Below are 13458 nucleotides of genomic sequence, written 5' to 3' on the forward strand. Positions count from 1 at the left end.
AACAAGAAAGTTATCCATGTTATTCCTCTTGTTATACAAAGTCCAAGCTTAACCCACTCATTATTTCAGCTTCAGCGGGTCCCGGACTGTGAAGACCTCTAGTCTGCCTCTTCAAAGTAACAAAGAAATTGAAATTGGCTCTATCAACGTTATAGATCATCTGGTGAACAATTCATTTTTGTATTTTTACCTTAATTCTCTCTTTCCTTTAGGAATTACATTTAAAATGAATGTGTATTATTTCCAAATGACGTTTTCTTTTATAAAATAGTTTGAGCGTCCTCTGTAATTGATTACATAATCAAAGACATTTATGATCTTAAAAATTCACAACATCTATACAAAAAAACAAACAAAAACATGTTTCTTTAAATGACGTCATAAGTCAAACTAAAAGTTCAGTAGTTTAACCATGTGATGTGAAATATTAAAAAGATGCTCACTGATGTGATAAACTACCAGAAATGAAACTATATAATTCTGTTTAATTCATAATTAAACTGAAACCATAAGAGTAGATTACTAATCTCAGAAAAAAGGTATATATTAACATCTGAGGTAAACATATTAGCAGGCCTACTGAATGCAAATGTATAAGCTCATTTTAAAAAGGGGTACCAACCCAGACAGTGGCAGCTTTTTTGTGTGTGTGGAGACTTCATCTCATGTGAAAGTAAAATTTTTTTTTAAGAGTAACTTACTACTACTTTTTCCTATCTATGTAAAACAACTGCTCGGTTTAAAGCGGAGCGGTTTGTTTTTATTGTGCAGCAGTGACATCTAGCGGCCGTCGAAGAACAACCAGAGAATCCTCTTGTGAATTAATTGGCTACTTTTATATTAAACTCTCAATCCCAGGATGTTTTTATGTAGTTGTGAGATCACGGCCAAACATAAACGTATCTGTTTTATTGGCTAGGGGTATGTTTGCCTGAGAAGTTACTAAAAAAAAATTCCTGTCTGGGAAGAGCAGCTGTTGGGTCTTGGCGCCTGAGAGCCGCTTCCCTGCAATGCCGCACATTCAAACATTAGAACGAATTTAATATGTACATCACCTTCTAAAAAGAAGAGTGCACGTATACTCCCTTAACTGTTTGAAATGTTGTAATCCACATTCATATGTAATAGTTAGTCAGGAGATATTTACCAATCCTAGTATGGCTAAGGACTAGCTCATGAATATTTATAAAAGCATGCTAAAGCTGCTGGAGCGTCCAGTCACGTGATTTAATTAATATTCACAAGCCAAGCCTTCGCATGGGCATTCGAAAGGACCGCCCACTTTCTTAAAAAGGAAAACTTCTGACTACCTACATCTTTACGGATGGGTGGGGATGTCGAGCAATTTAAATTGTAATTTGGAAATGTTATTTTTCTATGAAAAAAATGCCTTAAACTGAACATTCAATCAACCTTTGCCAACTAATCTCCGCCCACTTCCTAACGTTCGCTATTCAGCCAATCAGTTAGCTCTAGCGTAACGCGTCATGATTCGTATTTAATATTCATAAGCCAAACCAAGCAAGTTGAACTGAGAAAAGGAGCGATGATGTCATTTGTGAAAACTTAGCCTACTCCCTCTAGTGAGAGGCGCTGATTTGTCTTTCACATAATTTTTTTTTCTGCCAAAGTTTTGTGAAGTGGCCGAGTCACGCAGCCTCCGAGGACTAACTTTTCCGCGTTTTGGACGTTCACTATAATACGAGCCCTTCATCCTGGACGGGCTGAAAAGTTTCACGCGAGCGAGATGAACCGGAGCTTTAATAATAAATCGCGATCTTTGGGTAGCTTGAACATGAACGCGGTGGAAGTGAAAAGCAAGGTGAGTTGTGTGAAATGCATGCATGAAAATATTCTACGAGAATAATTTCGTTGCATAGTTATGTTGTATATTTTTAGATGAGAAAAGTAGGAATGGCTAACTTTGGTTAGCCATTGCCAAAAATGCCATATAAGCACTAAAGTATGATCTTCGCATAGTTTACTCAGTTACGAGCTTTAAAAAAAGCGTTTACTTTACTTTTGAGAATTGCATTTGGTTTCATCAGCGTTTCTGCTTCACCTTTAGTCGTCTCTAGTAAAATGAGACACAACACAAACACAAACCGTTTTGGCACTTGAGCTGTCACACTAATGGACCGCGTTTATAATATTCAGCATTTATGAATGATCAAGCACAGATCCTCGTTCAGTGCTGTGTTTCAGTGGTCTGCATGCAGCATGTGGCTCTCAGATGGGAGCTTTCTGCTCTCGCCTCGCATCTGTGTTTGTGATCCTCACATCAGGACAGGTTAAACACTCCTCATTTCCAGCTGTCCGAAAAAAAATATCCAAACAACACACGGACATATTTACACATTTGACAAGAGCAAACATGAGATCTGATTCACTGGGATGGGCTCTTATTATTTGTGTTCAGTTGGACAAAGTGAAACTTTTGTGTTTTGTATTACTCACCCAAAGCACATACCAACACCCATCTATCTATCTATCTATCTATCTATCTATCTATCTATCTATCTATCTATCTGTCTGTCTGTCTGTCTGTCTGTCTGTCTGTCTGTCTGCCATCCCAGTATCTATCTTCCTGTCGCTCTGTTTATTTATTTCATTTTTTTTTCTGTCTATTATTCTATCATATTTTGCCCTTAAAAATTGCACAAGTTTCATTTATATCATGATGATCATATTATCATCACTCAAAGTGGAGTCATACAGACCTTTCATATACTGCGATTGTTCAGTTTGCCTGGGAAAATGCCTGACAAAGCTTCAACCAACTCTTCAGAAATAGAAATAACTCTATATCTGTCACCGCTCTGGACTATACGTCTGTTGCAGCCGAGCTGATGGAGACAGTATCTGTCAAGCGCTGTCACTGAGACCCATTGGACCTGGATGATTCATTACGTGCCTCTGCTTTTCTATTCGAGTCGTCTCGTCTGTCACTTTATAACTCTAACTCTTTCAGAGTGGCTGAAAAAAAATTCAGCTGTCTTTGGGACTAGACGGTGGCTAGACAAACTTTTATAATGTGGTTATGGATGTGAAGTCCTAATTGCTGGAATGTGTGGGCGATGTGCCCAGATCCAGACTCCATTGCCATTGTCTGATTATTGGCCTCTGTTATTCAGCCGTGCTCTTAATTCATAACAGGGGCTGAAAAGCCCTGCTACTGTTGTCAATGAAAGGAGCCACTGTTTGGGGTCTGTAAAGACGAGAGCGCCCCATTACATTTCTCCTCTCTTGGAAGAGCCAGATACCTCCATGTTGGAGAGGTGCGGATCGACCTGCTTTCCCACTGAAACCCAAAAGAACCAAAACTCGCCCCCAAAAGCAAAAGCATCAGTGGATGGATGTTTGAAACCACAACCTGCGTGACAAGAATGCTGATGAAGCTGTTATCAGCTACAATTTTGCCAACATTACAAAGGATGTGCTGCTCCGCAGTCATGCGCTGAATCATCGTCGTGATGTCACCAATCCCTCACTGTCACACGTAGTGTTCTTTATGATGTCATCACCCCGGTTCCTGGACATCACTATCAGGGAAGGCTTGTTTGGAGAGGAACTCTGCTGGTTATAAGAGTGTGTCAAGGGGTTTCTGATTGAACCGTGTGCCATTGTTCTTTTGTTGCCTCCCAAAACTTTTATATCTAAAGAAAACCCACTGATGTGTCTAAGGCTTTGTATATCTCCCCCGACTGCTCTTTCACTGCTGTTTTCCACTGACCTAGCTGGATCTCAGTTGGAAATGTATTCTTTGGAATGCTTTACTGACATTTGATAAGATTGGGTTTTGGGTACTGTTTAATGTCACCCAAGAATTTAGCACAAAGAGCTGTGTATCCGGCTGTAGCGCTGTGTTTTGACTTGCCTGAACGTGTCGGGGTTTGAGGATAGATAAAGTGTTTTCGCTGTTCTCATATTACTCCGGATTAGATGTTGGAAATTGGGCAGGTTGGGTTTTGTTTAGGCCCCGGGTTCTCAATGATTTGAGGGCATGTTATTGTTTTTGGGCTTGAGTTTGCACATGGATGACAACTGAATTGTTAAGCATGGATTCAGATTTACACCGTGTTCTAACCAAACATGATAAGATTCCAAAGACAAGCAATTTGTCTGTAGACACAGACAAGATTAAGGCCACAGGATGTGTCAAAATCAATCACAAATCACTGCCAGCCAGAACAACACTTGCAAAATAGATAACTGTATAATCAAGCAAAAACCATTTTAACATTATTAAATATACACACTCATTGACTGATACATTTTTACATTGATACAAGTTTAGTTCTGCCATCATTTGCTCACTCTCAGGTTGTTCCAAACTTGTATGAATTTCTTTCAGCTGTTGGATACCCAAATTCTAACCCGAATATTTGGTCTTGTAAACGTTTTTCGGCATATCCCCATCAAAATGTGTGTTCTGCGCATGTTCTATTCGCAAGGAATCTTGGTCTTTTGAGTCTTTGGATACAGGAAGAAGAATCGGAAATGACGCATATTGCGTCTTACGTCCAGACGCTAACCGTGCGTCGCCGTTTACATCGGGATATTGGCGACTGATTACACATTCCATGTATACTGGAGTAACTCTCTCTGCTCACGCATGTAAACGGGTTATCCCGAATGTTTCAGAAACCCAAATAGTGACCTTAACCCGAACATAACCCGAATTTTAACCGCTTGTAAACGTAGTCATAGTTTTGTATTTTTTTTTTCAAATCCGCAGCGTTGCAGGAAGACAAACATTAAAAAAAAAAAAAAACAATCTCTCGCGTTGAAGTCAAAGAACTGTTAGAGTTAGCAAATTAAAATGTTAGCTGGCTTCCAGCAGTAAAAATAAATGGTTATTTAGGCTAGGTTTAAATAACCTGATCATTTCAGTCTGACTTTAACAATTTAAGCAGCATATTTAGTAAAGCTAAATTACAAGTTTTTTTTTCCCACCTTGTTCTCAAGGAAAGTTGACTAACATTATCAGCTGGCCTCGGGAAAAGAACAGAAAGAGAAGCACATTTTTTTGCCAGGGCAGCAGCACCTCTGATGTCTCATCTGGAGACGATGAATGGGTTAAATTCGCACACTTAGGTGGTGGGTTGGATGTTTGTGTATATGTGTCAGCAGTTGGGCACGTTTTCACACGTAGTCAACTTGATCACACACCTGCCGCCACAGAGACCATCTGAGTGTATTTCTGCTGCTTCACGTTTATATTTCATGTGCTAATGACAGGCTGCCACTGGCTAATGTGGGGCTCTCATCCTAGAGGCATAATTACACAGAGCAGCGCAGTCCACGAGTCAATGCTGGGATGCTGCAGCCTCAACCGCTGTTGTGAAGACAAAGCAAGGCCTGTGTTTTTTAGGCTTTGATGAGACGACCCACGCATTAAGTCAAAACCTCTTCATAGCAGTCCCATGATCAGACATGACCTCAGCTTGACCTTGTTAGTGATGGTGATATGCCTCCAACGGTCACTTGCCTAATTCTGAATTTGAAGGCAGAGCTTTATGTGTGTCTCTTAAGGGGATTGTTTTGGTTGGGCTGGAATATACTTAAATATGCTTAAAGATCACAGCTACTAACCAAAGAAATGTTTGAACTTATTGAACTTTTTGCATTTTTCCCTTCAGCACGGAACTATGTTACTTTACATGCCACCATATTGCGATGGTGTCTTGTAAAAGTTTGTTAAATATTGGCCGATAATTCATGCACATCTAGTCATTAAAGCCGGTTCTCTAATCAGCGGTAAATTCCAACAGGTGAGTGATTTCCCAAGGAGCAGCTGTTACTACACAGAGCCGTTGTTAACCAACAAGCTGCGCAAATCAATGGTGATAACGAATGTGGATTTGTGCAACTTGTCAATTAACAATGGTTTTGTGTAGTAACAGCTGCTCTATGTGAAATCACGCACCTGATGGAATTTACCGCTGATTATATAATCGTTTTTACTGACGAGATGCGCATTAATTATCGGCCGATATTTATCGTGCACCTCTAATCTTATTTTTTTTTTATTGTTTTAATTTCATTTTTGTTTTAGAATAACATGGCATGTAGTTGCTTCAAACAATGGTATTGTAAATTGTGATAATGGTAATTAATAATCGCAATAACAATTTCAAGGGAATGAGTAATACTGTTGTTACATTGTTTATTTATCTTTGATACTGTTAGTTAATAAAAATACAACTGTTCGTCGTTATTATATCGCTATCTCAGGTCCATTAAAAAAACATTAATAGATTTGAATAATGTATTGGTAAATGTTAGTTTATGTAAATTAATGTAGTTAGGCTAACTAATGTTAACAATGGAAACTTACTGTAAATTGTTACCATTATATTAACACTGATCCCAGTTTGTATACTACCTGTCTACTATTAGTACTTTCTAAATAATAGCATTTTAATAGTTGAAACACTTAATAAGCAGTGTAGAGGAACAGTAATAATGTGTCCTGTGTAAACAGATGTTAGTGTGTGTTCTGAGAGAGGGGATGTGTTGGGTTTCGTCCACCTGCGGGACAGGGTGACATCCGTTGTTGTGGAGGTTTGCTCTGCTTACTCATCACCTTGCATTGTGCGTCTCTCTATTGTGTCTCAGGTCCCTGTTTGCCTCCGTTTCCTCATTACAAACAGCAGAGCTGCCAAGACAGCCGAATAGACTGTTAGAGGCCTTTATCTTTATCTCTCAGTGTCCGTGTTTAGTGATTCCTGGCGCGTCTGAAGGCTAAGTAGATTAATCAGAGACTACCAAGTAAAAAGAAGAGCAATAACTCTGCAGTTTTGGATAGGTGGTGAGATGTTTTATGTTGTCTACTTTGAGTTGCAAGTTGAAACTGGGTAGAATGAGGATGGTGTGGTTTAACCTTGAGATTTACAGCTGTGGTTCCCATAGTCATGGACCATGTGAAAATTTTTCAAGACTGGAAAAGTCATGATGGAAGTAAAAATCTTAAAAGTCTTGGAAATTTCTATAGTGAATGTCCAATTTTTATACTCAAATTGTCATTTCTGTCCCTGTGGAATCTAAGGATCTAATTTGCTAAAGGTTGCAAAGTTTGTAGAATTAAATATTTATTAACTGCATTTGCTAAATGCCGATGGTATACGATTACCAATTGGAAATTAGATATGTTATAACATTAAATGTTTATTTATAAATGTATTAATTATTATTATTTTTTGGTTAATTTTTTTATTCTTTTACGTGTTCAAAATACTCAAAATAAAAGATGTGTTGTCAAAAAAAAAAGTGTTCTAGTAAAAAAGGAATATTGGTTGGTCACTAATTCTTATCTAGTAACAAATGACTAGAAATACCATTCAAAAGTTTGGGAGCTTTATTAATATCAATGTAGTAGGTACTGTTTTGTAACATCATGCTGATTTCTGCATTTCTCTTGTAGTATGGAGCAGAGTTCCGGAGGATTTCAGTGGATCGACTAAAACCCGGCAAATTTGAGGAGTTCTACAAACTCATCATGACCATCCACCGGATTGCAAACATGGAGGTGATGATCGGATACGCTGACATTCACGGAGACCTCCTCCCCATCAATAACGACGAGAACTTCAGCAAGGCCGTGTCCACCGCACACCCCCTGCTGCGAATCTTTATCCAGAGACAAGGTACAAGCTCTCTCACTTCCCACCCACATCCCTTTATTCTCTGCGTCCCAGTTTTTCCTTGCACTGTTTGTTTTTCAAGGTGGATGTTCCTGCTCCACATTGTCTGGTGACTTGTCTTGGATTGCCTCAAGATCTAGTCGAGTGATCAGAAGCCTTGTGTAGTAAAACGGGTTTCAAAGTATTCTGACCCCAATAGAGAAAGTGTCAGTTAGGGGTTAAAATCCAGCAGAATGTAGAGTATGAATTCAGCACATACTTGTAGAGCGACGCAGGCAGATTCAGCCCACAATTTCTGCGGTCAGGCGAAAGTATAGGCTCAACAGGATCATGTGATGTGTGATTGAATACTGTGTTCTGGAGCGCACGGATACAAACACGCAGTCCCAAACGAGGCCCCCCTGTGTGCAGCTATTATGTTGTCACCGTTTCCCTGGCATGGGCCAGTACACACTGATGTGTGTGTGATAGAGCACTGCGGTCTGAAGATAACTTTCTACAGGAAAGGCTGCTGGTTTTGATGGTAGGAAGAGAGCAACAGTTCTTTCCTGTGGAGAGACTCAGACTCTTCCTTTAAAGACAAATCAGCATCCTGTAGCTGAACTGTTGCAATGTGTGTGTTAGATACTATGTGTTCAGTTGCACAAATTGCTTTCTAAAATGGATGGTAATAGGCTGATATATTTATATAATATAATCTACTTGATTGAATAACAGAATTAGTATTAGTTTTGCCATTGCAAAATCTTGTTGATAATTCATAGTTTCTGTATTTAGTCAAAATTAATTGCCCCCCATAACTGGCTCCATTGCAACCCCATGATTTGACCCATTTCCGAGTTAAACCAGATATTTAAATGGATAAACTTAGCCTTTGCCGGGAGTTTGATTGACAGGCAATCTGACCAATCATAACGGCAAATCTGCCATTTTGTCCAATTAAACAAACCATATGTTGGTGGACTTGAACTTGGAAAAAATGGTGTGTCATGACATCTTTCCACGGTTGAAACAAGGTGCCTACTCATGTTAATTCATGTTTATTTCCTGATATAACTAAAGAGGAAGAGATGATCGGTACAGCAATCTGTCACGAACATTGAAGACCCACAAAACATTGTTTATTGTTTGAATTTGATTAAAAACTGACTAAGTTTGAAAGCTGAGACTTTGTTTCAAACCAAAAGTAACCTGCTCTGTCTTGTCTGTCGACATGTTTTCAGTGTCCTCTTTGCACCGTGATGAAATTTAGATCGAGATGCGTGATGTGAGCGGTGAGGCTCGTCGGACAAATTGTGGCAACAGTAACAAAGGGGGGCGGGTCTTTGAGAAGAGTCCATTGGCCACAACGCATCGAAGTAGAACTGATTTTCTTTGCTAAAACAATGTTAAGATTTGGTCTTTTCACACAATCAAGTATTAATACACTAACTTTAAGAGATTTTGGGGTCTGTAAGATTTTATTTATTTAGAAATGTATAGTTTTATTCAGCAAGGGTTATTTGAATTGATCAAAAGTTATGTTGAAGACATTTACATGAATTGGGGGCCAAGCACCGAATGTGCTTAGGCATCTGTTGTACATGTTACATGTCTTCTTCATCTTCTGCTATTCAGTCTATGGCTGTCCATAGAACAGCTTGCTTGAGAAAGTTATGAAAATTGGCACACCGTTAGAGGACAGTCTTTACATTAAACGCAGAAAATTTGGAGTCTCTTATTCAAACCCTCTAGCGCTAGCAACAATATAAATTTGTGTATCGTGTATCTATTTCAATAGAAAGGATAGAAACATTATTTTCCTCCAGATTTCTTGGCTTATGCTCGATCTCATCCTAGACCGTTTTGTCTGAATTTCACTAAACATAATTCAGATCTTCTTCACTGTATACTAAATCTACATCTATATATCTATTTATCAATCTATCTATCTATCTATCTATATATATATATATATATATATATATATATATATATATATATATATATATATATATATATATATTAGTAAACCGGGTATTGCTGTTCATTTGAGTGTTCAGATCAGTCTTTTCTCAGAGCGACTGCAGCATGTAGAAAGCAGGTCACAGTCTGCTGGTATGGAGGGCATGTCACGCAGACAAAAGAGCCACATGAAAAGAGACAAAACACAGAGAGGCACCTCAGCAGGCCGGGCCGTGCTCATCTTTCCACATCCACAGATAGGACGCTTCTCTTACCGTGCTTTAAAAGTATGCACCCTGCTCTGTGATATTTGCATACTTCCCATCTCTGCAGTTACAAACCCGTAGTCCAGTACTGCCTACAAAGAAGACGCAATATATAGTTAAACTCCAGGAACAACTGTCAGTCTTGGTTTTATGATTGTTCACACTTATTGTTGTGGTTTTTAGCGATCAGATTTAGAATACGGATTTTGACACCTTATGCAAACTTAAATCACTTCATAAACCGCGATTTAAAAGTTAATGAAGAAGGATTGTTCTTGCTTTGGTAAAAAGCCTTGAATTTGGTCAAACCGTTCATGCATTTAAAACTTTACTCCACTTGACGGCTTGGCTTCCAATCGTGGATTACGTAAGTCGTGTTTTCTTGTGACAACTCAAGATTTTAAGTGGTTGGCGGGATTTGTACTATTATGCTAATTAGTTTCTTTACTCATAGCTGTGAGTGCCATTCAGCGCTCATAGTGACCATTGTGAATGGTGAACAATGAGGTGCTTTCTCACGGTTTGGTGCTTTCTCCTGACCTGAGCGTGAGTAAGCCCGTAACAAGCATCGCTCGCTGGGTGGTAGTGGAGAGTCCCAGCATTCCCGTCACTCGTGGGTTCCTGACATAGACACGGTCACACAGATAGATGGTGAGTCAGTTTGAACGAGAGATTATTCCAAGAAAGAAAGCCACATTCAAACCACAGGACTACATTTTATGGATGCAAGTGCTTTCCAAAAAAAAATCAAGTCTGGTTTATTCTTGATGTATCCACAGCTGCGCTTGAGCCCACCAGTCATCTGACCTACCAAAAATGCTAATTCTTCCATTTGTTTACTGTTTTCCATTACCCTCATGTTGTTCCAACTGATAAAATGTTTGTACATCTTGGAAACACAATGAAGATAATTTAAAACAGCATCATGTATGCATGCATAGTTTAATACAAAGAGAAGAAAGCCAATCACATGGAGTACATTTTTCATTTAAAAACATGAGAGGCATGGGATGGGGAAAAACCTACCATAAAGTCTCGAGATATGTTTTTAAAAAGCTAAACTTATATTAATTTCACATGGCTTTCTAAACATGCAGCTCTCTTGTGCAAGACACAACGGTGATCGAAGATGTCCCTCTAGAAAATGTGCGAAATATACGTTCTGTGAATGGCTTGGTTTCATTTTTGATGTAAACAAGATGATCTCAACATTGATGTTCTCTTTTTCGGCAATATGTCATTGCAAAATGATGATAAATACATCTTAAAAGTCTTTTTAGAGGTGGCAAACATATTCCATGAATTGATTTTTAACTATATATATGAAATAACAATACTTAACAAAAAAGGTGGTAACGTTGATTCATATTATATATATATATATATATATATATATATATATATATATATATATATATATATATATATATATATATATATATATATATATATATATATAAATAAAAATACTATGAACAGAAATGGAATATTGAAAAACAAGTCAGTAAATACAGATGCGTTTAAGTCTCACAAGCCTTCAGAAGAACATAATACAGTTAGTTTTAACCAATATATGACCAACTATCTGTTTGATTTCACTGAAAAGCACCGGTTGATAAGAGCCAGTCGTTCAGGCGTTATTTGGACTACGTCAGTTGTGTTGTGAGTCCTTTAATCACTAAAAGAAGACCAGCCATTTGTTTCTGGAAGCAGACTTTACTGGCTGTGCAGGGCATGTTGCAGAAAATCAAAAAAAATTGGAACTGTTAACTCGTTTTACTCTCTTTAACTTTACTAGGCTACAGAATAAAGGCTGATGGGCCACTTGTTCAATACTTTGTTTCTTCTACAGCAATGTACATGGAGAAAACTGCTTTTCTAAACTGCCCCCCAGAGCTCTGAGAACTCACAAACTTAACATTTCTCTTATCTTTTCTTCCTTTCTTTTTCTGAGAGGTCACAAGTGGAGACTTCCTTTATTTAAATACATTCTAAAAATCAGGAAAAAAAAGCAGCCTAGGCAGTCTGGGTTAATTTCCTTTCTTGAGTTCGGCCAGACATGATCTGATGGACAGTAGCAGACACTGACTCAGGGCGCTCTATTGCTCCGTTAAGACCCAGATGCAGATCTCCCCCCTGCTGAACCAGACACTGGGGACTTCCAGAGCTCTGTGGGAAAGACCCACCTGATGTGCACCTGTCCTGACCTGTGTTTGGCCAGAGGCACAGCAACGCCCCTCAGATCTCTGGGTAATGACTAATCTGGGGTCACAGGAAATGAATTGGACGGATCCATGCACATTCTCAATGTTGGGGAGGAGGAACTAATAAAAAGTAGCAATGTTGCTGATCTAACTGCATTTTTCAGTTACATGAATCTACCTTTTTTTTTTGTACTTGAAGGGCATCTCTTTAGAATGTCACTGTCCTTTCTCTCCTGATTGAAGGATTGTTTTCAGTTTATACAGTATGGAATAATAATTATACCGAACAGAAATGAATAAGATGTATAAGTCTGGGCACATGACCCAGAAGTTTTGTTTCCTTATGAAGTTCATTTCATTATTTCTCTGTTTTGACATGTATATAAACTTGAGCGAAGCTCTTGAAGCTCTTGATTTTTAAAGGGTTAGTTCACCCAAATATTAAAATTAGTGTTTTTCACCAACCCCCAAGGCATCCTAGGTGCAAATTACTTTCTTTTTGCAGACGAATCCAGTCAGAGTTATACTAAAAATAGTCTTTGATCTTTCAGTCTCTATCATTGCACTCAGCAGGTGTTGCATTGCTTCAGTCCAAAAGATGTGAAATAAAAAGCATTTTAGTAAGAAAAATATCCATGTTCAAAACATAATCACTGAATGGATGGAAGCACTGCAACACCCGCAATGAAACGGCTTGAAAGATCAAAGTCAATTTTTAATACAACTCCGACTGGATTTGTCTGAAAGAATAAAGTCGTATACCTACTAGGATGCCTCAGGGTTCAGTAAAATGCAGCCTAATTTTATTTTTTGGGTGAACTAACCCTTTAAGGCTTCAGTTGTCAAAAGGAACATTTAACCGTTGTTTTTCGTTACAGTGAAAGTTTAAAGGATAAACACACAGACATGCTTTGTTTATTCAAGCCCAAATTAGAAAGAAAGTTGATTGCGAACACATTTCCGGAAGTCTTCATAGCATGCTAGAGATGCGTCTTTGACTTGATCAGTGATACATCATCTTATTTTACAGGATGAGCATATGAAAACTATGAATGCCTTTTACTCTGTTGTGAGTTACTTTTGTGCTCTTTTTTTCTGCTGGTCAAACATAACCATAATTGACCAATCATGCTTACATTTTGGTACAAGAAAGTTAATCTCAATGGCATGCGGTTGATGACCACAAACGTGTGATTTTAACTTCAGTCCCCGAGTTTGTAAAAACAAACGAAATATTTGTTGAAGTTGACTAAATCTGTTCTGGGTGGTTGTGGGTCACAGACCGTATTCCTGTGGGTGGATATTTCTCTATGTAAACAGCTTCTTTCTTTTTTTTATGGGATATTTGTGCAGGTTATGTGAAAGTTACAGGGTTTACAAGTCATGACAGGCCTTGCC

At 38.4% G+C, this 13458-nt stretch overlaps 1 protein-coding gene across 1 annotated transcript in view; it reads left to right on the top strand.

The window, feature by feature from the left end:
* The first annotated feature begins 1542 nt into the window (after positions 1 to 1542).
* The window catches only part of LOC113090771 (partitioning defective 6 homolog gamma-like), a 44985-nt gene continuing 33069 nt past the window's right edge, over positions 1543 to 13458 (top strand). Inside the window, exons 1-2 of the mRNA XM_026256356.1 lie at positions 1543 to 1822; positions 7427 to 7649. Coding sequence (XP_026112141.1) covers positions 1748 to 1822; positions 7427 to 7649 — 298 coding nt within the window. The 5' untranslated portion in view covers positions 1543 to 1747. The remainder of the gene's footprint in view (positions 1823 to 7426; positions 7650 to 13458) is intronic.

This window comes from Carassius auratus, unplaced genomic scaffold, assembly GCF_003368295.1.
Source record: "Carassius auratus strain Wakin unplaced genomic scaffold, ASM336829v1 scaf_tig00214021, whole genome shotgun sequence".
Classification (NCBI taxonomy): Eukaryota; Metazoa; Chordata; class Actinopteri; order Cypriniformes; family Cyprinidae; genus Carassius; species Carassius auratus.